Genomic DNA, 26,714 nt, shown 5'->3' on the forward strand with positions numbered 1-26,714 from the left:
TATGAAAAGGGCATTAAATATGGACATCGTATTTTTGTATTCTGAGATTTAATACGCTCGGTACAATAAATATCACGGGTGTAAACTAAGACCGTCGATTGCGGAAGACATTTTAAAATTTAGTTTCAAATAAATTGAGTCCACATAATGGGTTTTAGATCTTGATAAACTAAAGTTCTAAAATTCATGCACAATCATGAGCACTTAAACTTCGTCTATGACCAAAATTACCAAATATTTATGAGCGCATAAAATTTATTTAATCGTCTCGTAAATTTAAAGATGGTAGGCTGAGGTTATTTTTCTAAAAATTCAGAGATAAGGGTATCGTAAATCAAAACCCTTATAAAATATGAATATTAATTCATATTTAAAAACATAGACAACGGCTGTACTCGGTGGTAATAACGAACCTAAATGCACACATTAAAATTTGTAACTAAATATATACGGCAAGATGAGAATATATATATTCATATTTCAAAATAGGACTTGTTAACAATAGTTGTGGTTATCTCAAGTTGGTAATTTAAGCAACTAATTATACTTATTACAATGAAATGCTATCTTAGACTTGTATCAAAGCTTAGGTGGTCGCATGTCACAAAGCGGCAATCGTTGGGGTAAGGGGCGGGACCACAATACTCAATTTGTTGATCAATTAAAGTTTTCAACATTTTTATGTCCACTCAAAGAGAGATAAATAATCAGAATTCCTTGCATATAGAAATTGTTTAGAAGACTGAAATAAGCACACAGGAAATCGATAAGCCTTAAAACGCCAAATATTTTTAACTGTCCATTTTTCTAATTAATAAAAATAAGAAGATGTGGTATCATTGCCAATGCGTTAACCCTCACCAATTCTCCATCTCTGAGTTCTCCATAAGTTTATATCTATCGAAATATTATTTCACTTATTAATTATTTACTTGATGTTTTTTTTTAATTTTTATCCAAGTATCATTGTACCTTTATACGTGTTGATTTTATTTTTCACTTTTCAATATTTCTTTACTTTTATATATTGTATCTATAAACTTACTAGATTCACGATTATCATATTATAAATATATACGTTTTTAAAAAATGTATAATTTTGCTCCTTTCAAAAAATATATATAATAACTTGTTATTGTCAAAAATATTTCTCCTTATTGTGAATATCATACTTGTCTATTATATACAGACACGAATTTAGATGATGTAATCTTTTAATATTTTCTGAAGGATATATTAGTTCAATATTTTAGTAGGGTCCTTGCTGCTTCGTCTTTAATTTTCAATCTACCATTTAGTAGACCAGAGTTTCCCTTATCTTCATGGTGCACGTGCAGGTCTTTAATTAATCTACAGTAATTTATTACCTCTTTGATATCTTTGTAATGTTCCTATCACTGGACAAAGAAGTAATTGCAATACGTGCATGCATATATTTTAGGATTCTTTAATTGCAGGGTTATACAAAGTGACTGGACATGAGTTATTTAAAAACAGGAAGTAAGACCGGATATGACGTAATGACGCTGATGACAAATGAAAGGAATGCTTCTTACCGAACTGTTGCATGTTTGTTGTTACCTCCTTATTTAGAACATAGACCAGTCATTACCAGTCTAGCCATTGAAAATACAAAACACACTATAAAAATCCGTTTTAAACACTAATACTAAGAAAAAACATGTTAGAAACATTTTATTTAATTTCTAAAGTACACGTATATTAAAATATGGAAGTAGTATCTAGACATTATATTACTTCAATGATTAAAATTACTATTTTTCCCGATTGAGCTAAGTTTAAAATATCAGTGACATGGAAAGTAATATAATCATTTAATTTGTATAAACAGTGTCTCTTTAACACACTTGTAACTGAGTCAAGAGGGCGGCATTTTGTTCTTGATTGCTCACGCCCCATCAGGATCTATAACAGAGACATATACAACTTATTAATGGTTAAAAAAATGACTGCATTATAATATTGGATTTAAATGGTGTTGTAGTATTAGAACAGTAGTGTCAATAAATTATTTATCTTTTCTAGAAGTGGTCTATCATTTTTATTGTTATTTCTGTTGTTAAAACCAAATATCAATTTTAAAAAGATTAGGATGAAAGTTTGATTTAGGTAATATACTTATAAGTACTATGTGGACAGACGGTAATAAAGTATACAAAGTTTGTTATTTCTTGTAATAATGTCTCCTCAATAAAACTTCTTAAATGGTTCGACAGCACTTAATCAGTATATTGACATGGGTTTGTATGTTAAGATAGGAAAAAATACCCCAGAGGTACCCTATGGGTAAACTAGGAATGTTTTTTTTCTCTCATCATAACAGAAGTACATTACTAGCGGCAATCTTATGATAATTTAACTTTTTTATTTTGATAATTTGATTGTTTTTCATTATCTTTCTGAATTTATCATTATTTTCGTTTCATGTTTTGTATTAATGTTAAAGTAGATAAATTAACAGATCCCTAATTATTTAAAAAAAAAAAAAACAGTAACAAAACAGATATATTGACTTGGCACTGGTGTATATATTTTATTTTTAAAATTAAGAGCCCGTTATGGTACTAATCAAACCGATTTTACCTTTAGTTATGAGATTTTAAACAAGCATGTGGTCCAAAAACACGACAATACAGGTAAATACTGGTATTTTCGAATAAAATGACCTTAAAAATATATGTTTTCGATTTTTTTTCTTCAAATTGTACTGGGATATTTGAAAATACTTATGACCGTTGGCAAGTATCCCTTCTAGATCCTCATTTTAAAGTCTGATTATCAGGGGTTAGACAAGGACGCCGACTCTGATGTTTACTTTTTGTCACTTAATAGTTTTTAAACTAGTTATCAATAGCGATATAATGTAATGTCAGGCGGTGTTCGACAGGTTTCTATTATACAAGGAAAAGTTTAGCCGTCTTTTAGTCTCGGCAGGGTAAAAATAATAGTATTTAATATTTATGATACAACGCTCGCATAATTTGGTAGTTCGGATGAAAGATAAAGTATGTTTTATTTATTTAATGTGCATCGCTAATTTAACCCCACACGAGCAGCTGGGAAAGATTAAAATGGGTTTTAACATAAATTCACTTGCTATATGTTTATGCCCCGCTAGGTTAGTAAAGGACATTATGCGTCCGTCTGTTCAGTGTCGTCTGTCTGTCTGTGCGTTTCGTCATAGATTAAAGTTTTGATTCAAGGTAGTTTACCATGCAAGTGTCGGGTAACACTCACTAAAAACTTATTACACATTTTCATTAGGTTGTGAGCTTTTTTTCTAGACATTTGCCAAATTGTTTTTTTGGACTATATCCGTATCCCATATCCTTTGTTTTCTATTAGGATATCACAGGTTGTTGAACATGGAAAGGTCACAGTGAGAGCGGTGCATGGTCTCCAATCAGCAGGTACTCTTGTTTTGTGTCACGGTCAAAAAGTCTCTCAGTATCGCTTAGCAAATACGGAATATGTGTATTTTGTTTAGAAGTTTGCTTTGAAAATTAACTCTTTTCAATTTATAAAATTTTGAAAATTCCAATTAAAATCTTTCTCCTTGAGAATGAAAGGTAGGCAGTTTGTTTTGTTTTAGTCGGGTTTGTTTTATAAACTGAAAGTTCAAACATACGATTTGTATACAAAACTGATGACAAATTAATTTGTAAGATCAAAACAATTTATAACTGTCTCCTTATCATTTGTCAACATTCCTATGTAAATTTACACAAATAATTTCGTTTACCCTCGTATTAAAACGATCATTTATAACCGAATAACGAGCCAAAATAAACAAAACAGCTAAGTATCAACCGTGTATTCCGACTCGTGTCGGAGATTATCGATCATTAGCGAGGATTTACGGTTGCATCCGTTAAATTATCATAGGTGGCGCTTATCCTGATTGAAATTTAACAAAGTGAGAAAGCAAACATTCACATTCCAAATAATGGAGTTAATAAACCAGACTCTTGACTTTCAACTTTAAAATATCTTGGCAATGAACTACCTAACAAAAATGTTAGAAAATCAATAAAATTATTAATGATGTTAAAAATGTCTTATTGTAGATTCAATCGTGAACAATGTTAAACTGGGAGTGGAATTAAACGGCCATGGAAATAGTGTTGAATTAAATGTGTTTACACAAAAGCATATGTCCTATGATATTCAAGATCTGTTAGTTGATCATCATAATTAGGGGATAGGATAATTCTCTTCAAACCTGAGAGGGGAATTTTGAATGAATGAATAACTAATCATAAATATCGTATCTTTGAATATGGTGATAATACTTTAAACACCTGTTTAACATCAGAACTAAATTTTCTTAATGGAATCTTTTTCTCTTACAAATTCCTGTCATACCGATTATTTCTATGTTACAAAGACTTTTAAAAGCGCCATTGTTAACCCTGTTTGGAAAAGGCCAATTTCACATAAAGCCATCGTTTTTTCTCAGTCAACCTATTACGTGAAAGGCCATACTTTATCCCATTTCAATCCTACTCAGAACAATTCCTTCTTTTTGTAACTGCACGAGTTGAAAGTCGTCTATGTTTTTGTCTTCGATGTATTATCATTAAGAAATTTTGATATCTTGAGTGCCACTTTATTTTCTCCGTGAAGAGCTATCTAAACGCTGTGTCAATACAATTAGATAAATCTCAACAGACATCTGTTTTTCGTTTAAAAATAAACAATTGTCCTTTTAAGGAGGTACCCAGCAGTTTGGTTAGATATCATGTAGTTACATTTCTAATTTTCATTTCAACAAATTTCAAAATTTTATTCATATTTAGCCCACAAGATTTCATTAAAATTTCCAAAAACCAAAGTTTAGTTCAAATTAATAAGATTCTTTAATTTCACAATGCTATTAAGGTTATATTTTTTCAATAACATTTTCACCGACCTCTCTGAAGCTCAATTTAAAAGCAAAACAAGACAACTATATATATAGAAAAATAAATGTTTAACAATAAAACACACAAAAACGCATATAGCGTACTCAATTACAGAGCTTAATAAAAACAACAAAGTTCTGGAATACATTTTTTGGAGTGGAAGACGTGTATATTACAATATCTGTTTCCGACCGAATAAAAGGCATAGAATATGTGTTCCAATAGGAACATTTACTGTAGCATTGTTTATAACAAAGTTTCCAGACATATATGTTGACCGTGGAGAAGATTAGGAACACGACCACAGGAACATATACTGTGGCATTGTTTATAACAAAGTTTCCAGACATATATGTATACGTTGACTGTGAACAAGATAAGGAACACGACCACAGGAACATATACTGTGGCATTGTTTATAACGAAGTTTCCAGACATACATGTATACGTTGACTGTGAACAAGATTAGGAACACGACCACAGGAACATATATTGTGGCATTGTTTATAACAAAGTTTCCAGACATATATGTTGACTGTAGAGAAGATTAGGAACACGACCACAGGACCATATACTGTGGCATTGTTCATTACAAAGTTTCCAGACATATATGTTGACCGTGGAGAAGATTAGAAACACGACCACAGGACCATATACTCTGGCATTGTTTATAACAAAGTTTCCAGACATATATGTTGAACGTGGAGAAGATTAGGAACACGACCACAGGACCATATACTGTGGCATTGTTTATTACAAAGTTTCCAGACATATAGGTTGACTGTGAACAAGATTATGAACACGAATGCTTTATGGTTGTTAGCATTATGAAGTTAAACCAGTAATATCAAATAATTTGTTCTCATACACACAACTTATTTTTCTTCATCTTCTAAATCTTTGGAACTCAGATAGATATGAATAAAAATTTATTTCGGTCTACTTAAAACAACAATAAGCAGAGGGGCCTTCTTTTACTTTAGGGGTCCCAACCCATCTAGAGCTTTACTCAACTATCCTTAAGTTGGATTAACTCTAAACCTGACCCTAGCCCATACCTAAACCTAACATTAACTCTAACCCTAAAACCTAACCCTAACCTAGAACATCCCCTAACCTAACCATAATCATGAATGAACCCTAACTCTAAAGTATAGGGACCATTGAAGTAAAAGACGGCCGATTTAGGACGCAGGAGGCTCGCCACACCATGTATTGAGCTACATGTATGGTTACTGCATATACATTTACCATTACCATCCGACCGTTGCTTTGTTGGGGCCCCTTTTTTTAAAGCCTGGATCCACATCGGATCAGAAAATATATCACCAGCATGAAACAATGTATGAATTGGCAAGTTTCCTTAAAGTACGCATGACATTAAAACCAAAACAATGACACGAATAAAATATAATTTTGAGATGGATGATTGTAATTGATCATCATAACAAGTCAACCATAATCACCAGATATAAATGGTGTCAGGATGGCAATATTCTTCTTAACATATTAATTGATTTTTATTTAATTGTGAGAGAAGGCACTCTTGACATTTATTGCCATTTCAAGTTCTTAGTTTAAAAAGGTCGATGTTTTGTGTAATGCTGAACCGCCTCTAAATTGTATTTCGTTTCCAGTGATGCAATATTGTTCTTAACATATAAATTGAGTTTTTACTTAATTGTGAGAGAAGCCACTCTTGGCATTTATTTCCATTCCAAGTTCTTAGTTTAAAATGGTCGATGTTTTGTGTAATGCTGAACGGCCTCTTAATTGTATTTCGTTTTTCCAGTAATGCAATATTGTTCTTAACATATAAATTGAGTTTTTACTTAATAGTAAAAGAAGGCAGTCTTGGCATTTATTGCAATTTCAAGTTATTGGTTTTAAAAGGTCGATGTTTTGTGTAATGCTGAACCGCCTCGAACTTGTATTTCGTTTCCAGTGATGCAATATTGTTCTTAACATATAAATTGAGTTTTTACTTAATTGTAAGAGAAGGCAGTCTTGGCATTTATTGCAATTTCAAGTTATTGGTTTAAAAAAGTCGAAGTTATGTGTAATGATGAACCGCCTCTAACTTGTATTTCGTTTCCAGTGATGCAATATTGTTCTTAACATATAAATTGAGTTTTTACTTAATTGTAAGAGAAGGCAGTCTTGGCATTTATTGTAATTCCAAGTTCTTGGTTTAAAAAGGTCGATGTTATGTGTAATGCTGAACCGCCTCTAAATTGTATTTCGTTTCCAGTGATGCAATATTGTTCTTAACATATAAATTGAGTTTTTACTTAATTGTAAGAGAAGGCAGTCTTGGCATTTATTGCAATTTCAAGTTATTGGTTTAAAAAGGTCGATGTTATGTGTAATGCTGAACCGCCTCTAAATTGTATTTCGTTTCCAGTGATGCAATATTGTTCTTAACATATAAATTGAGTTTTTACTTAATTGTAAGAGAAGGCAGTCTTGGCATTTTTGCAATTCCAAGTTCTTGGTTTAAAAAGGTCGATTTTATGTGCAATGCTGAACCGCCTCTAAATTGTATTTCGTTTCCAGTGTTGCAATATTGTTCTTAACATATAAATTGAGTTTTTACTTAATTGTAAGAGAAGGCAGTCTTGGCATTTATTGTAATTCCAAGTTCTTGGTTTAAAAAGGTCGATGTTATGTGTAATGCTGAACCGCCTCTAAATTGTATTTCGTTTCCAGTGATGCAATATTGTTCTTAACATATAAATTGAGTTTTTACTTAATTGTAAGAGAAGGCAGTCTTGGCATTTATTGCAATTTCAAGTTATTGGTTTAAAAAGGTCGATGTTATGTGTAATGCTGAACCGCCTCTAAATTGTATTTCGTTTCCAGTGATGCAATATTGTTCTTAACATATAAATTGAGTTTTTACTTAATTGTAAGAGAAGGCAGTCTTGGCATTTATTGCAATTCCAAGTTCTTGGTTTAAAAAGGTCGATTTTATGTGCAATGCTGAACCGCCTCTAAATTGTATTTCGTTTCCAGTGTTGCATTATTGAACTTAACATATAAATTGAGTTTTTACTTAATTGTAAGAGAAGGCACTCTTGACATTTATTGCAATTCCAAGTTCTTCGTTTAAAAAATCGATGTTTTGTGTAATGCTGAACCGCCTCTGAATTGTATTTCGTTGCCAGTGATGCAATATTATTTTTAACATATAAATTGAGTTTTTACTTAATTGTAAGAGAAGGCACTATTGGCATTTATTGCCATTCCAAGTTATTGGTTTAAAAAGGTCGATGTAATGAGGAACTTGGGGGTTTACAGTAAATCTACTCCGTGAAAAGGTAAATAACAAATATACCGAACCCCAAGGAAAATTCAAATCGGAAAGTCCTTTATAAAATGGCAAAATCAAAAGCTCAAACACATCACACGAATGGAAAACAACTGTCATATTTCTAACTTGGTACAGGCATATCCTTATGTAGAAAATGGTGGATGAAACCTGGTTTTATAGCTAGCTAAACATCTCACTTGTATGAAGTGAAAGACCCACAACTTGTATTTAGTGTCGATACAACTATTTCAGTGATACAATATATTCTTAAGTTTAATCGTAAGAGAATGCATGCTTGACATTAATTGCCAGTTCCAAATTCTTGGTTAAAAAAGGTCGATGTTACAGGGATCTTGGGTTTTGCACTCTGTATAATGGTGAAGCGACTCACAACGTGTATTTAGTGATATTTAAACTATTTCACTGATGCAAAATTGTTCTAAAAGTATGAATTTATATTTAACTGTAATAAAAGGCCATCTTGGCTTTTATTGCCGGTTCAATTTCTTTGTTTAAAAAGGTCGATATAATAAGGACTTTAGACTTATTAATTTGTTACCGATACCCCGGGCCCACTCTCAATTTGTTTAACTTAAAGGTTCATTTTGCGCAATCTTTAGTTTTGTGTGTAATGTTTTGTGGACTATTTAGATCTAAAGCTTCACACACGTTATTGACACCTGTCTTGGTTGGTTAGATCTAAAGCTTCACACACGTTATTGACACCTGTCTTGGTTGATTAGATCTAAAGCTTCACACACGTTATTGACACCTGTCTTGGTTGATTAGATCTAAAGCTTCACACACGTTATTGACACCTGTCTTGGTTGATTAGATCTAAAGCTTCACACACGTTATTGACACCTGTCTTGGTTGATTAGATCTAAAGCTTCACACACGTTATTGACACCTGTCTTGGTTGATTAGATCTTAAGCTTCACACACGTTATTGACACCTGTCTTGGTTGATTAGATCTAAAGCTTCACACACGTTATTGACACCTGTCTTGGTTGATTAGATCTTAAGCTTCACACACGTTATTGACACCTGTCTTGGTTGATTAGATCTAAAGCTTCACACACGTTATTGACACCTGTCTTGGTTGATTAGATCTTAAGCTTCACACACGTTATTGACACCTGTCTTGGTTGAAAGTTTACCTCCATATTTGTTTTGATTGTTTGTGTTTTGTCACCGTTCAGCCTTCAACATTGAGCAAAACCCTGAACGCATAGCAAGTTATAAAAAGCCTCACCATCTTTTATTTATATTATTTGCCAATTCGTCGTTTTTCTTTTGGTTATGGTATTCTCAATCATCTTTGGTTTTATGATTTATGATTATTCTCATTTCTTTAAACTGAGACGGCAGTTACGACAATTGTTTTTACAAGTGTTAATATATTTACTGCGCGTCTGTCAAACATTTGATGTTACATAATTAAGTGAATGGATGGGGGTGTAGAATATCTCATTATATTTTATTGCTAGTATTATGAAATAATTGATCACAAAATATGTCAGTTACGTTCAAATAGGTGTGAAATAGTATCTAGGTTTTTACATGTGTCTTGTTTGATTTATATGAATACCGTTATCAGACATAATTAAGACCGTTTATGCTGATTTTTACATTGCTTAATTTGATGAAAAGTTATTATAGTACTAAGTATGCTAGGAGGTATGATTTTAAGTGTCTTAATTTGTTTGGCGTGACTTCGAATTGTCAGAAGTTTATAAAAGCTTAGTCTGGTCATTTTATGCTCAAGAAAAAAAGATACAAGTCGTACACGAGTAACTTATATCGTGGCCATGATTTACTAAGTCGTGACCAAAAGCTAGCCAGAAAGAAAAACTTACACAAAATATAAGCACACTCATGCTATGCTAAACAGTCATACAAGTTGTTGCCAATTGCGAACATACTTCAAAAGATTTATCTAGAAAACTAAATATCCGTCTATGGACTTTTTATTTTGGACAAAATAATGATTAATGATATACTTAATAGATAAAAGAAGATGTGATATGAGTGCCAATAAGACTATAAAGTTCAATTGTTCCCTTAAAATCTATTTATATATATATTATCAATAGTTTTTCTCAAATATATTTTTATCTTTGTTTTTCAAAAACAGAAAATCAAAATCTTGAAGCAAGCGGAATACAAAACAAATAAAAACAGAACTTTGGCCTTAGTGGACGAAGTGTGGGTAGGGATGGGGGACAGGAGGATTTGGAAAATGTCAGTGAAAAAAATTCTCCTGCTCCATTTGAAAAAAAATATTCAAATGGTTGTCCCTTAAGCGCTCACTTTTTTCAGTATATAGGGTCAACCTTAAACTTGATGATACATTTATTGTATTGTATTGTTTAGTCTTAACGCATTTTTTTCAATGTATATAGGGTCAACAAAAACTTGATAGTATGTCGGAATCTTATTGTATGTTTTAGCCTTAGCGCACTTTTTCTATGTATAGGGTCACAAGAACTTGCTAGAACGTTGGAATCTTATTGTATATTTCAGCCTTAGCGCACTTTTTTCGATTTATATAGGGTCACAAGAACTTGCTAGAGTGTTGGAATCTTATTGTATGTTTTAGCCTTAAGGTTTACTACAAACAAGCAACCCTTTATTTGCACTTACGAGACCTATCATTTTTCACAAAGACACTACCTTAACATTCTTTTATGATATAAAAATTATTAATAAGTTCAGTGCGTGTAAATGAATTCATATTTTATTGAGTCACGTAGCCAATGGTACGATCTAAACTAAACGTGGAAGATTAAATAAATTGTGGTATCTAGTTCTTTGATAAAAGGTGCACATAGTTTTGGTATTCTATTGTGAAAGAGAAAATTAACCCGGTTGGAAACTCATTATTATTGTCTGTTTGGGCGAGAATCTAATTTCGTCATAAAATGCCTTTTTGATCATCGGAATGACAGTCAACCACGTGCAACAAACCGACGCATTGCAACTACACTAATTTTGCACTTCAATTTCGGCAATGAATTTTTTTTTCGTATTTTTTCTTTCTATTTTCTACAAGACAATCAGTATTTAAAAAGCGCATTTTATCGATCAGACAGATGCGTTAAATCTGCAGATTATGCAATTTCAGATACAAGATTTGTAGCTGTGTAATTCAATTAAAACATATATTAAAATATATTTATGAGATTTATAAATCCTTATGGCTTTTTCAAGAATTAGATAGGGAGGGATGGTCTTAACTGAAGGTTTTAAACTATTATCTGATAATGCTTTAAAACATATTAAGTTAAACAAGAGAGGCGGAAGATACCAAAGGGATATTCAAACTCAAAAAACTGACAACGCCATAACAAAAACCGAAAAACGACAAAAATAGATATAAGAAGATGTGGTATGAGGGCCAATGAGACAACTCTCCATCCAAGTCACAATTTGTAAAAGTAAACCATTATAGGTCAAAGAACGGCCTTCAACATATGGAGCCTTGGCTCACACCGAACAGCAAGCTATAAAGGGCCCCAAAAATAACTAGTGTAAAACCATTCAAACAGGAAAACCAACGGTCTAATCTATATAAAAACGTGAAACGAGAAACACTTATGAACCACATCAACAAACTGTTATTGCAATATCGAATGACTAAGAACAAACTTTAGACAAGTGAAAATTAGTTAAACAAGTAAAAAATATTAACTTAATAATCAAACACCAAATAAAAATTTAAATTTAAAAAGGGGGTCCATGCATTAAGTGCCTGTGGTACACATAATATAATAAACAGCCACACATACACACTATTGCATACAGGTGGTCAGCCACACATACACACTATTGCATACAGGTGGTCAGCCACACATACACACTATTGCATACAGGTGGTGTTAAAAAAGAAAACCACGACTTCTTTAAAAGAAAGCCTTACACAGTTTCACTTTTCAATATTTGATTCGATCATATTTTGAATGCGACATCTTATATAAAGTTTGAATTGAATGTTGAAATTTAATATATATGTATATTGTCTATTTTATTATTTTTAAAGTGCAGTGTGTCTAAATTATTTCAGCACCTACCTTACAAAAACAACGAATACACGGTCCAGTTATTCCTTCGATGTAAATATCTTCCCCTTCGTTCTCACACAGAGATATGGTACCTAAAAAAAAATTAAACTTTTAAAAGTCAACGTAAATCAAAAAGAAGTATTGTAAAAAAAAGTTAAAAAACAAAACTCCAATGTAAATTCAAAAAGGTGAAGTCCATAAAACTGACAAAAACAAACGATAGACTTTTATCACCCAGCAGAATGCATAGAAAACAACCGTCATATTCCTGGTATATGCATTTCCGAAAATAATATTGAGTAGTTTTCTCTTCGGTGGTTATGTTCGTTTCGTTTTAAATAAGTAGAAATAGTTTTGTTTCAAGGTCGATACTCTCAGCCAACATGTTATTATCCAACAACTTTTTTTTAAATGAATATGCCAGTGTAATATTCAGAACTGTATAAAAATTAAAACTATAACTTTTGTTTTGTTTTAAAAAAAATTCTCCTACGCAGGAAATTCCCATTTTTCAGCGATTGAGGATGTCTGTGACATTTCTTTAACCTCGCGATACACAAAAAAGGTATTCCGCTACCTACGTTAATCCCAGATACACATATTACCATAGTAAATATTGTAAAACTGTAATTTACAAGTTATAAAGATTGATATGTTCTCTAAGATAAACAAATTGTCGTGACCAATTCATTTTGTTAATGGAATTAAAAAATCAAATGTGCATTTGCCCGTCCAAAGCCAGGAGCCTCATCAGTGGTGGTTATTTGTTTCAAATGTTTTTTTGTCTTTTGAGACATTTGGAATCGATTGTTAACGTCTAGTGGCAAATATTTCATGCATGTTCATGGCGAAAACAAAATAACAATAAGGGAACTGCAGGGAAGATAGGCGGAAATATTGGAATGCCAGTGGAAATTGAGGATATACTGATTAGGTGCAAAAAATTATGGTCACTGCAGTCTGTTTTCACTCAGAGATATGTAATAATATACTTGATATTATATCGGGTCGATAAAGGGTTGACATGACGTACAAAATACACTTGTAGTAATTGGTTATAGAAATATGGTCAACTCTTGGTCTTTTTCTGATCGGCATTAAAGGCCTCTGATCGAGTGTGGTGTCTGTTTTGGCTGTGTGTTAAAAACCCTTGCAGCAACTCTAAAGGGATTCCTAGTGACCTGTTGAAAGTTATATTTTTTGTCCCTAATCAATGTATCCTCATTTCCACTGACATTTCAAAATGCCCGCCTATCTGTCCGGCTGACCCCTTATTGTTAATTTTTCGACCTGAACATGCATGAAATATTTGCCACTAGACGTTAAGCAATTAATAATCAATCAGTCATTTATGTACAATAATCGAGACGACCAAAACAAGTTTGTTTGATAAACGTACTTATTCGTTTTCACTCTTATTTTCAGTCGACAAATCTGAAACATGACTTTCTTTCATTTAATATAGTTATTTTTTTCCTTAGTTTTCAATTTGCAATGTATTATATCACAATTTAGTACAGCAAATGTTGTATCCAAAAAGTACAAAAAGAACAATTACTATATGTATATTATATATGGTAGTTCTTAAATATACAGAAAAATAACTTCGTCAAAAGGTATGTAAATTCAATGGAGCAGTTCATACTTTTGCCTGATTTAGCAAATTTTAAATGAATGTTAACTGACAACCATAATCGCTTATTTAGTAGTTTGTTAAATAACTTCTTTATAATACATCGTCATTTAAAAAAAAGATTGAATGAAATATTTCAAAATTGAAAAATGCGTTAAATAACACAACGTTGAACAGCATGCAATAATACATCTATTTAAAAAATAAACATAGTCTTATATTACAGCAATATATCATACCTAGATCACTCGCAAGCTTATAGAACGTCAGGTATTCTTGATACATATTTAAGAAAACTTATAATTTTAATTTACATGTAGTTGTTAAACAGAGAAAAGAAGTGTAAAAGATTGTTCCTTTCTTGCTTGAATTGGATAATATGTACTGTTTTATATTTATATTTTCACTAATTTTTTAGTTGAATATCATATAAACCTAAACTTGAAAGAACAATTATTATCGACAATAAAGTGTGTATATAAAAATAAGAAAATGTGGTATTATTGCAAATGAAACAACTCTCCACCAGCGACCAAATGATATAGAAGATTACAACTGTTGGTCACAGTACGGCCTTCAACAATGAGCAAAACATATATTCACAACAGACCGACTGACATAGATGCAAGCAACTGTAGGGCACTGTACGGCCATCAAGAATGAGCAAAACCCATACTGTATAGGAAAGTATGAAAGGTCCCGACATCATAACTATCCACAACCGACCGTCTGACATAGATGTAAGCAACTGTAGGGCACTGTACGGCCATCAAGAATGAGCAAAACCCATACTGTATAGGAAACTATGAAAGGTCCCGACATCATAACAATCCACAACCGACCGTCTGACATAGATGTAAGTATCTACGGGGCAACGTTCAGCCTTCAAAAAGCCCCAGCAAGACAAAAAAAGGAAAATAATTCAAAAGAGAAAACCAACGGCATTGTTTACGCAAAAACAATTAATTAACAATAAAAAAAATATGACATACAGTAACTAACGACAACCATTGAATTACAGGCTCCTGACTTGGGGCATACAGGAACATACGGAATGTGGTTGGATTAAACATGTTTGTGAGGGCTCAAACCGCCCCCCGAGACAGTTGTGTAACAGAACAACATACGAACAAACTAAAAACCAGTTGAAAAAGTCTACGGATTTTGTTTAACAAATCACTGTTTTGAAACCCCTGCTCTATTGATTAGGGTTTGGTAAAGATGATGTAACATATAGTAAATAGGCAAGAGGACACTCCTTACAATTGTATACATATGCCTCATTACGCTAACGTTCTGATAATGCCTTCTGTGATCCTTTTTTTTAATCCTATGTCACTATGAGCTCTCACCACTACGTCACTATGAAGATGACTGCATTTTTCGTATGATAAATGTATTTTAAATCATTTACAAATGAAGAAAAGATTCTTTGCTTAAAATATACCCTTAAGACTTAATTTTAATGCAAAAGCGATGAACATTTATTATAAAGTTTAGCATTCGGTTGGTTAAATAGAATGTGAAACTTAATACATTACTTTGAAAAGTGTAAAGATTTTCATCAAAACTATAACAAAGTAGTTTGTCCCATTTCAATTTTCCTGTCCGGATAATAGCTTTTCGTGATCGATTTCCTTTTTATATTTTGACATTGTGATGGTAGAGTGTTCATTGTCTGTCATGAAACACCTGGTTATCGCCTAGTCAATCTATAACGTAAAAATGATAGGTAAGACTGGATTAAAGCAAGGCTATATGTACTCATTAATAAGAAAATCATGATTAATGTATGTAAATGGACAATTTGATGATCAGGATATGTTAAAATTTTATTAAAGGAAATAAAATTAAAAATCTACAAAATGTTCATATGAAATGATTTTTTTTTAAGAAAGTAAGAAAAGTAATTCCGTTCATTTGACGAAATGTACGGACTTATCCGAAGAACGAAATGTATGGACTTATCCGAAGAACAAAATGTATGGACTTATCCGAAGAACGAAATGTATGGACTTATCCGAAGAACGAAATGTATTGACTTATCCGAAGATCGAAATTGCTGAACTTGAATGTATGTGATTGATTTATTTACGATACATATCATCAAGGATGTTTGGTACTCTGGTTTTGACTCTTTGTCAGATGTTCGTCTACTTTTAACCATGAAGTACCAATATAAGTTTTGCTCTCTAAGCCCTACTTTTCTTTCGATAATTTTATTACATATAGTTTAACAGGCCATTTTTGAAAAACATGAAATCCTTGTTATTTTTTAATAGTTTTTGAAAGAAAAGGTGCCAATGTTAAATGTACAAAAAATAAAAAGAGAGAATCATGTTCCCACAAATTTTCATTTAAATTATATCTCGAAAACAAGGACACTGACCTTTCATTTTTTTCCGCTTTTTAAGTTTCGTTATTTATATACTATCAATGTATAAGAGTCTTTTAAAAGAAAAGGGAAAAATACCAAATTAATTGACATTCAAACTCATTAGTCGAAAATAAACTGACAACTCGATGGCATAACAAGAAAAAAGACCAACAGTCAAACAGTCAAACACCAGTACGCAAAACACAACATAGAAAACTAAAGACTGAGTAACACGAACCACACCAAAAAATGCTTTTAAAAAACTTGTTATTTAAAAACAGAGGAGCGAACATCCTACAAAATGTGATTCGCCATCTTATCCTCCCTTTCCCAAAAGTTTTTGTTTCTCATTAATCACTTCCCTTCACAGTTGACTAATCAAATTTTTCGCAGCATCTTATTTTGTCAATTTTAGAAGCAGTCCACAATAGACACGGGGAATCAACTTGTGTTCAAAGTGTGTAATCAAATTAGTAATTTGCAAATATCCTATTCTGTTAAAATTTAACTTTAGTAATAAAAAACAAGATATGCTTTACAAAAAAGTGAGCTTTTTATATATTATATTTATATAAATGAGGCCGTTAGTTTTCTTGTTTGAATTGTATCACATTTTTCATGTCGGGGCCTTTTATAGCCGACCGTTACACGGTATGGGTTTTTCATATTGTTGGAGGCTATACTGTGGTGTATTTCATTTGAACTCTGGTGGATGTTTGTCTCATTGGCAATCATACCAAATCTCCTTATTGTCATATTGTCCTATAATTTGACAGAATCAGAAGGCAATAACAAGAGTCTTTGTGGTTTCTTGGTCATATTAAATGGACCTCGAAATCTAAATGTGCACATCCTACATTTTGGAAATTAATGACACCATCATCCCATCCCCATCCCTTACTTAATGCATTTAAGTATATCCACATGAAAAAGATTTTTTAAGAAAATCTTGAGAACTTTTTTTCAGTAGTCTTTTGAAAATTGACGTAAAATTCAATAAAGTAATTTATGATCTTTTTATCGTAAGATATTAGGTGATGTGTGTCTTTCTTATTCTTGATAGCTTCGGAAATTGTGGAAGAAACACATTCATTTTTATGATATGACATACAATACCCATTTTATGTTGATTTATTAATTAATATTTTGTATGAGATTAATTTTAGTGTGACCTCGTATACTCCATTCCAAAATACCACCTTTAATGGCCACTCTTTAGAAGGAGCCTTTGACCGATATAGGGCGTAGATTATATTCCATTATATTCCATTCCAGATGTGTTGTTAAACATCCTAGGTTAGAGGGGAAAGGTGAGCGCTCACAATCATGTATAACATTCTATATAAGCATGCCCCAAATTTAGAGCCCGTATTTCAGTTGTTGTGTATGATTGCTGTTTGTCTACTTATTCTTCGTTTATTGTTTTGTCAAAAATCAGGCCGTTGTATTTCTCTCGTTTGAATTGTTTAACATTGTGTCATTCGGGGCCTTTCATAGCTGACTATACATTATAGGTTTTGCTCATTTTTAAGGCCACATGGTTACCTATAACTGCTTACATATCCACTTCATTTGGACACTGTTAAATAGTTGTCTCATTGGCACTTATGAGCCCCCCCCCCCCCCCCCCCACCACCACCACCACCCCATTTATACCACTATCTCCCTTCTTTTTTAAAGAGCTAGGTAGGAAACATTCATTTCGATGTCTTTGTATATCCTTTCTATTTTTATTTATTTATTTATTATCTAAATATTTTTTTGTGAAACTATTTCATTATGTTCTCAAATATTCTGTTCCTACATATCATTTTCTATGGTTATTCTATGAAAGCAGCCTTTGACCGACAGAGGGCGTCGATTGTATCCCAGTTACAAGAGTGTAAGTGATAGAGATCGTTGAACGACAGACAGTGATTCATATCATGTGAATTATATTCCGATAAAAAATATTTATACAACTCTTATGTTTTCCGTCAATTTTATTGACAACATCTAAAAAATACGATTTATTACAGTGGTTCTTCATTTATACACAATCAAAATTCGTAATTACATCATAAAAGACAAGATATCTGTATGGCATCTTGACCAAGATGGTGAATATCGTCTGGACACTGATGACCATCAGAAAAAATATGAACCATTATCTTGATTACATCAATGTTTTAAGATGTTTTATGATCATCAATTCGTCAAAACGTCCCGAAGCAGTAAAGTATGAACACTATATCGAGATATACAAATATCATAGTAGGGGGGACAGATTTTGAAAAAAAAATATGATAGAAAGGTAAAATTTACGAAATTTTTGGTTCGAGATTGTGCAACATAATATAGGAAAAAAACAGGTCATCGAGTAAAAATAAAAGGAGTTGGGGGACTTGTATTGAAAAAACAAAAACGAAATTAGAAAGTAATAGACATTTATCCCTTACGGACCTCATGCATCAGGAAACAATGTTTGTTTTGGGGTATTACTTGATCAATTCCCATTTGTTTCGTCTATACATTTAGAATATTATTCCATTCTTTAGTAAGTGTGAGATGATATCTGATTAGGAAATTGACAACATAGGCGTTGATTTATCTCTTAAAATGATGAGTTTTCTCTATTTCTCTATTGATTCGGTATCTTTATTTCTTGAAATGAACAGCTTTCTGTTTAGAAATTGTAGATCTTCTTCAATTACATTTACCCGTTTTTTGTTGCTTTGCTCAGTTTTGAAATATTCAAATGTACATCACAGTAATGATTTAAGCTTGATATAAAAGCTAAATTGGAATTTAAATTAATTGAAATGCTTTTAACAAATATTGCTTCATTTCACTTTGCAATAACAAGATAGAATCTTGTTTCATATCAATCAGAGAAATGAAATAATGGACGGATGTATACAAGCAGAACTATTCCTTAGTCGTATTGGGAACAATAATAAAAAAACATCAACGAACTAGAGATTGAAAAAACCAACTCGTTAGTTATGCTGATTTACTAAATTTTAGCCCTTTTATCGTAGAGCAGCGGAATAAAACGACTGAATTATTCGCGTTCACAATTTTGAAAAAGGAACGAAACTTTAGATTAACGAATACTAGTATGCAGTTCCTGAATATTAATTTTTATTTTCGCCAAACGTTTTTTTATTTTCGCCAAACGTTTAGGGGTTTAATTCATAATATTATATATATATATATATATATGAATATGACTTTTAATTTTTGTTTGAATACACATATAATTATTCAAGTTAGCCTTTTAAAATATGTTCATCTTTACAAAAATGTATGTCAATGCCACTCGAATGACAATTCAATAGGTAAAATTCCTCGACGTTACATGAACAATAAGAATATAATTTTTACAATGCACTTGTACCTTTGAGGTAAGATAAAAATACTACTAGATAAAAGACTAGCTATTTTACCAAAATAGACCATCGGGTTCTCTTTGAACAGAAACAAAATTGGGTCCTTTAAGATAAAATCAGAACAGTATATGATTATCATTATTGTTTGAAACAGGCAAAATATTAAATCTAATATTGCGATCGACCTCATGACAATAAATATTTTTTCTTAGTCATCATTTTATAACAAGAAATTACGCGGAGTCTTAAAATAAACGATTACATTTTGTATTTAGCATGTTTGATTTCATTTATTGATATCGTGTCTTATGTTCATTCAGATTCATTCAAAACAAAATGTTGAGTCGGAATCAAGGGTATGCATGTATATATTCAGAAGTAGCTTTGTTTACATGTTTGTCTTCTTTCAAAAAACGTCATAAGAAACAGAGTAATTAGCTATGGTAAACTTGAGACCAGTGTAATGTATATATGGCAGTGGTAAATTGAGGACCAGTGTAATGTATGGCAGTGGTAAATTGAGGACCAGTGTAATGTATGGCAGTGGTAAATTGAGGACCAGTGTAATGTATAGCAGTGGTAAATTGAGGACCAGTGTAATGTATGGCAGTGGTAAATTGAGGACCAGTGTAATGTATGGCAGTGGTAAATTGAGGACCAGTGTAATGTATGGCAGTGGTAAATTGAGGACCAGTGTAATGTATGGCAGTGGTAAATTGAGGACCAGTGTAATGTATAGCAGTGGTAACTTTGTCCAAGTAACTAACAGTTGAAACAGATTTTGGGCTACGTTGTGCATACACAACAAAAAAACTAGATATGGACAATGCCCCTCCCCCTTTCTGCTCTGTCATATGCATGAGTATAGTTCCACATATTTTAGAGTTGACAAACAGTGATGTTGGCATACAACTTGAAATGTTACGCTGTCTGTAAGACACAAATGATGCCCCCCCCCCCTGACCAAAATAAATGACTAAGTCCAACTACCTGTCATTTTCAGAATATTTAAAAGAAATCAAAATCCTGTGGCCATACACACCTCCATTATGTGTATGAACATCCTACAAAATATTAAAGCTGTATCTCTAAAACTATAGGAGATAGCCGGACAAACCATGATCTCTTTATGCAGCTTGTACCGAAAAAATGACTAAGTCCAACTACCTGTCATTTTTAGAATATTTAAAAGAAATCAACATCCTGTTACCATGCACACCTCCATTATGTGTATGAACAACCTACAAGATATTAAAGTTGTACCTCCAAAACTGTAGGAGGAGATAGCCGGACAAACAATGTATCCTAATGCGGACGGACGGACGGACGAACGGACAGGGGTAAATCAATATGCTCCTCGACATTTTGTCGCGGGTGCATAAAAACATTTATATAAACTGGTGAGGTAGGTAGCAATAAAATTACTTTTTTAATCAAAGCAAGATGTAGAATGCTGTACAAAATAGATATAATCATAGTGTACACTTTAATTCAAACTTTTATAATAATTTATATCAGGATAGAATTAAGAACAAAAACGGGGAATGTGTCAAAGAAACAACCCTACCAAAGATCAGAAAAACAGCCTAAGGCCACAAATGGGTCTTCAACGCAGCGAGAAAATCCCGTACCCGGATGCAGGCTTCAGCTGGCCCCTTAACAATAATGTAAACAAGTTCAGCGAAATGGACGCACACTTAACTTCGAAACATATAAATGAACCAAAATTAAAACAAATATATAAGACTAACAAAGGCCAGAGGAGGTTCCTGACTTAGGACAGGCGCAAAAATGCGGCGGGGTTAAACATTTTTTTGTGAAATGTCGACAGTATTCAATTACTTATATATACTTGACTTTTAATGTTTCAGGTTTGACATTCCTGTTGCAGGTTAACCCAGAAAGGTATCTTCATTATTCCACTGCAAAGTTACCGGGAGTAGGCTGTAATGTTTGTTTTTTTATATAGGTGCCTGTTCCAAGCTATATGAGTCTGTAATTCAGTTATTGTCGCTGTATGCCTTGTTTGTTATTAGTTTATCATTGTTTTTGTTTTTTTGCATAAATCAGTCCACTGTTTTTTGGGGGGTTTTTTTTCGTTTGAATTTTTTAACATTTTGTCATGCTGGAACCTTTTATAATTTACTATACGGTATGGGTTTTGCCCATTGTTGATGCCCTACAGTGCACTATATATGTTTGCATCCTTGTCCATTGATATCTGCTTGAAAGTTGTCTGATTGGCTTTCATACCACATCTCCTTATTTTTATTTTGCTAACAAGAGATATTGCACATTTTATCAGATTTTCAATTAATGTTTCATTACTAAAGGACATTTTGAAACGCTTATATCGATAAAAGAATGATGAATATAGTTTAAACATATTATGAACTGCCTTTAAGCATAGTAGGTGACGAGTTCATGCCAATTTGACCGCAACCCAACAACACAAAATTCTTTTGGATATGTGCAGTTCCTGTTCCATCAGTGGCACCTTTTATGATATTGATACTCCAATAAATAACCCTAATCTAGGCAGGGAATTCCACATTTGCCTTTTCCTGTATTATTTTTGTTTTTGTTTTGTAATGGAACTTCACTTTGAATTCGAAACGATTACAAAAATGAAACGACTATATAAAATTGAAAATGGACAAATAGCCAAGATGAATTCACAGAAGACAACAAATAGTTGAAGCAAACAATTGTAAAATAAAGACAACAGTAGTATACCGCTGTTCAAAGTCATAATTCGATTAAAAAAAAACAAATCCGGGTAACAAACTAAAACCGAGGGAAACACATCAACTGTAAGAGGAAAACAACGGAACAACAGAAACACGGAACTACAACAAAAGGCAAACGCCAACATACATAGAAACGGACTGTAGATAACAACTGCCATATTCCTGACTTGGTACAGGACATTTTAAGACAAAATGATGGGTTGAACCTATAATAAAAACAAATATGTTCACATCTTTGTCATTTGATATTTATGGCTAGCAGATAGTTTGATATTTATGGCTAGCGGATAGTTTGATATTTATGGCTAGCGGATAGTTTTTCATGTGATATTTATGGCTAGCGGATAGTTTTTCATGTGATATTTATGGCTAGCGGATAGTTTGTCATGTGATATTTATGGCTAGCGGATAGTTTGTCATTTGATATTTATGGCTAGCGGATAGTTTGATATTTATGGCTAGCGGATAGTTTGATATTTATGGCTAGCGGATAGTTTGATATTTGTGGCTAGCGGATAGTTTGTCATTGGCAATTCTACCACATCTCTTTGTTATTATAATGAAGACCACACATTTACATTAACATTGTAGATGTTTTTGTTAAGGTTTTTTGTATTGTTGGGGTGCTGTCTCACTTGCATTTATCAAATAAATCATCAAAGATTCCCGGCTTATAACTTGGTACGTCAGAAGCTCGTTTCGTCTACATAACACACTACAACACATCGCTTTAATCAAATCGCACTTTCCAACTCTGTGTTATTAAGCTTATCTTCTTAAAGGCCTCTAATGCACTATTCTACGCATTCATAAGGAAAACCTCTTGATTTCAACTTAGTTTCTTAAACAAGTTTGCTCTTCAATTTCATCTCTGAAAATTTCTCTTTTATAAAAACAATTAAGTAGAAAATAATGATTTGTAGCAGTTATTCGCAGCAAATATTCTTGTAGATGTCACAGCAAGATGAAAAAAAATAAAAATTAGCGTCTATGCTACAGTCTCAGAAAAGGTGGTCTCGCACGGATTATTTTCATTTAAATGGTAAGACCCTTTCATATTTGATGCTCCCAAAATTATATAATGCATATACATATTCAGAAACGACATTTCATGTCTAGTGCTATATCCAAAAGAAATATAGAATAGCTGTTATATTCTGTCACACTTATCACAACCACAGCTAACTATTTAACCATTTTCCATGATTTTGCGGGTGGAAAATGTGTTTGATGAGATATTTTTCTCGGAGCTATTTACAGTAATGATATTTTAATGCGATATTTATGACTTGTACCAGACAGAATTTAAAGTCGGAGTGATCAGTGGTCTTTAGTGCATTTCAAATAAAAGTAAGAGTAAAGCGTTGGAGGCTTGTACGGTTAGGATCATCATCCCTGTATCATGACTGTGCAACTCTTAGTGAAAATACATGTAGGATATATATACAGTTATAATGAACTCACACGAAGCGTAATATGTACTTTGATTTGAATCAATCGCCCTGAACATGCATGGAATATTTGTCATTGGACGTTAATCAGCCAATAATCAATGAAATTAATCAATCTCTCAAATTTGGGTCCAAGGTGAAAAAATTTGAAAAATAAATTTTTTTTTAAAATAGATGACTGGTGAAGCTGTGACAATATAATAGGGGTATCTTATGAGGGAGAATTTTCAATACACAAGGATGTCACCATAGATATAAATCTTTGTCATGTAAAAATAAAAATAGGAAGATTTGGTATGATTGTCAATGAGACAATACTCAACAAGAGACCAAATGACATAGAAATTAACATGGTCTGAGAAACTGGCGGCAGGGACTTCGTGTGTGCCCATACTGCAGAACAGAATTTATGAGTGTTGATGATGTGTAAAAACTCGCATCTGTTATTAATCTCTTTCTCTCTTGCAATGATTTATAAATACAAATAGTCAATTACGAAGGTAAAAAAACCCAACCCAAATGCAACAATTGTCGCACACCAAGATGCCGCGAACATTTGTTTTCTTAATCTGTGACATGAAACAAATCTGACACAGCCAATTCATGATTTATAATGGCATTGTTGACATTTAAAATAAACTTTAAAATGTTCAATATTTAATCCCAAACACTAATTTGTACTTATATTGTTTCGAATCGATATGTAAATAAAAAAATTACAATCCATTTCTATTTTTAAATTAATTAATACAATGATGAAATCAATCTAGAATTCGATCAATTTTATAAAAGTACTAAATATGATTAAGAAACATCTGCTCCCGATATGATAATATGCAGCCATATATGTTAAATTGGAAAAAGATGCAAATTCAGTCATAATTTCAATAAATATTGCATACTACGAATACAAATGAACCCCGGAACTGCAGTAAAAACAGTTAAATTTGATGTTTTAAATCATTATTATTGTAGGTGAATATTACATTGCGGTCCCTGATATATGACTTATTTTCTTTTAAACTCAACGCATTAAGCACGTATATCTATACACATATATGATTGCGTATGGTTTTATCATATGGTATGAAAAAATCTCAGGCAAGAACAAACAGGAAAAGCAATATAATGGAAACAATGTCTTTGACACTGCCGGACGGATTTGCAAGCAAGGTCCAAGTAGCATGTGACGAAGAAAAATATACCAGCTTTGATGGATTCTAACAAATAAATTGTTGATACTAAATTGAACTAATGCTAAAAATGGTGAATGAATCGTGCATTTTTCAATTTTTCACGCTTAATGTTTAATGCTGTTTTTTTTAAATAATTGCAGACAGTTAAAAATGCACCACAATGTGAAACATTTAGTATTATATTATCCGATCTTCTGTGTACATAGAAGTGTTCGTGTGTAATCCTAAATGAAATGAGGGTTAGGCTAATATCTTGAATCTGTCTATTTACTAATGGTGTAACATAACTTCATTCCAAAGGAACCCTTTTTTCTTTTGAAAATTATTTATGGTTGAATGAGATGTGAATATTCGTCAATCTGACAGCCACCCGTAACTACAATAAATCGGGAAATACATGGCAGACATACATGTTCATGAAATTCAACCGTCAAATGCCCAATAACTTGCTCAAATTCAACGCAATTAACAGTTTGACTTTTGGATTGATGATATAAAAATAAGAAGATGTGGTATGCTTGCCAATGAGAAAACTCTCCACAAGTGACAAAATGACACCGCTTGGCCTTCAACAATGAGTAAAACCCATACTGCATAGTCAGCTATAAAAGGCCCCGAAATGAAAAATGTAAAACAGTTCAAACGAGAAAACTAACGGCCTAATTTATGTACAAAATAATGAACGAAAAACAAATATGAAATATGATATACAGCAACAAACGACAACCACTGAATTACAGCTCCTGACTTGGGACAGCACATACAGAATGTGGCGGGGTTACACATGTTAGCGGGCGCCCAACCCTTCCCCTTACCTGGGACATTTTAGCTTTCCTTCAAGTCTTTTACAAAAGATCATTTAATCTGGATGACTATTTTCCAAAAAGGAGTTGAGTTATTATGCAAAGATTCTGTTTAAGGTAATTCTATAAAAGCGCTTCTGTGGCTATTCTTTTTCGTGTTTTTTTTTGTCGAATAACTATTTACGTGGCTATGTACTTTTGCATCCCTGGCTTTCAAATGTTTACTTTTGAGCATTCTCGATGAAGGTAAATCTAGAAAATCGCTCCGGACGCAAGAAATTTATAAAGTTTTATTTTCATTTACTTAAATTTGATCGTTGACGCAGGATTAATGTATTTGAAAACTGACTTTACGTTTTATATTTAAGAAACAGTATGTGACACAGATTTCTACTCATCCCTGTATAATAAGTTTATTAAAGTTAATACTTGTTTTGGCATTTACTTACGGTGAAATTAGATCCAGGATTATTATCTTAAATGATATTTTTCTTTATAAAGACAGTCACGAGTAATTTATTTCAGCAACAATATAGCACGGCAGGTCATAATTTTTAATCGAATTGTACTGGGTTTTTGTATGTACTGTATAGCATATAAGAGTTGAAGAATATACGTAGAGCATATGGAATAAAAACCTTCTATTTCACAGAAGATCAAGAATATGACAGTTGTTTTTCAGTCGTTCCGTTAGTTGATAACGTTTGATTTTGTCCGTTTTAATAGACTTCCCTTTTTTGAGTTTACCATAGAGTTAGGTATTTTTGTTATACTTTTTTACAAAATTACTGCTCATGTGCAGAGTCACTTCCCTGTTTGAAATATTATTT

At 32.4% G+C, this 26,714-nt stretch overlaps 1 protein-coding gene across 1 annotated transcript in view; it reads right to left on the reverse strand.

The window, feature by feature from the left end:
* LOC127717493 (BMP-binding endothelial regulator protein-like) overlaps nucleotides 1–26,714 on the reverse strand; it is a 50,714-nt gene that overhangs the window by 22,088 nt on the left and 1,912 nt on the right. The window contains exon 2 of the mRNA XM_052223161.1: nucleotides 12,313–12,395. Within this exon, the coding sequence (XP_052079121.1) occupies nucleotides 12,313–12,395 (83 nt within the window). The remainder of the gene's footprint in view (nucleotides 1–12,312; nucleotides 12,396–26,714) is intronic.

This window comes from Mytilus californianus, unplaced genomic scaffold (genome assembly GCF_021869535.1).
Source record: "Mytilus californianus isolate M0D057914Y unplaced genomic scaffold, xbMytCali1.0.p SCAF_10, whole genome shotgun sequence".
Lineage (NCBI taxonomy): Eukaryota > Metazoa > Mollusca > Bivalvia > Mytilida > Mytilidae > Mytilus > Mytilus californianus.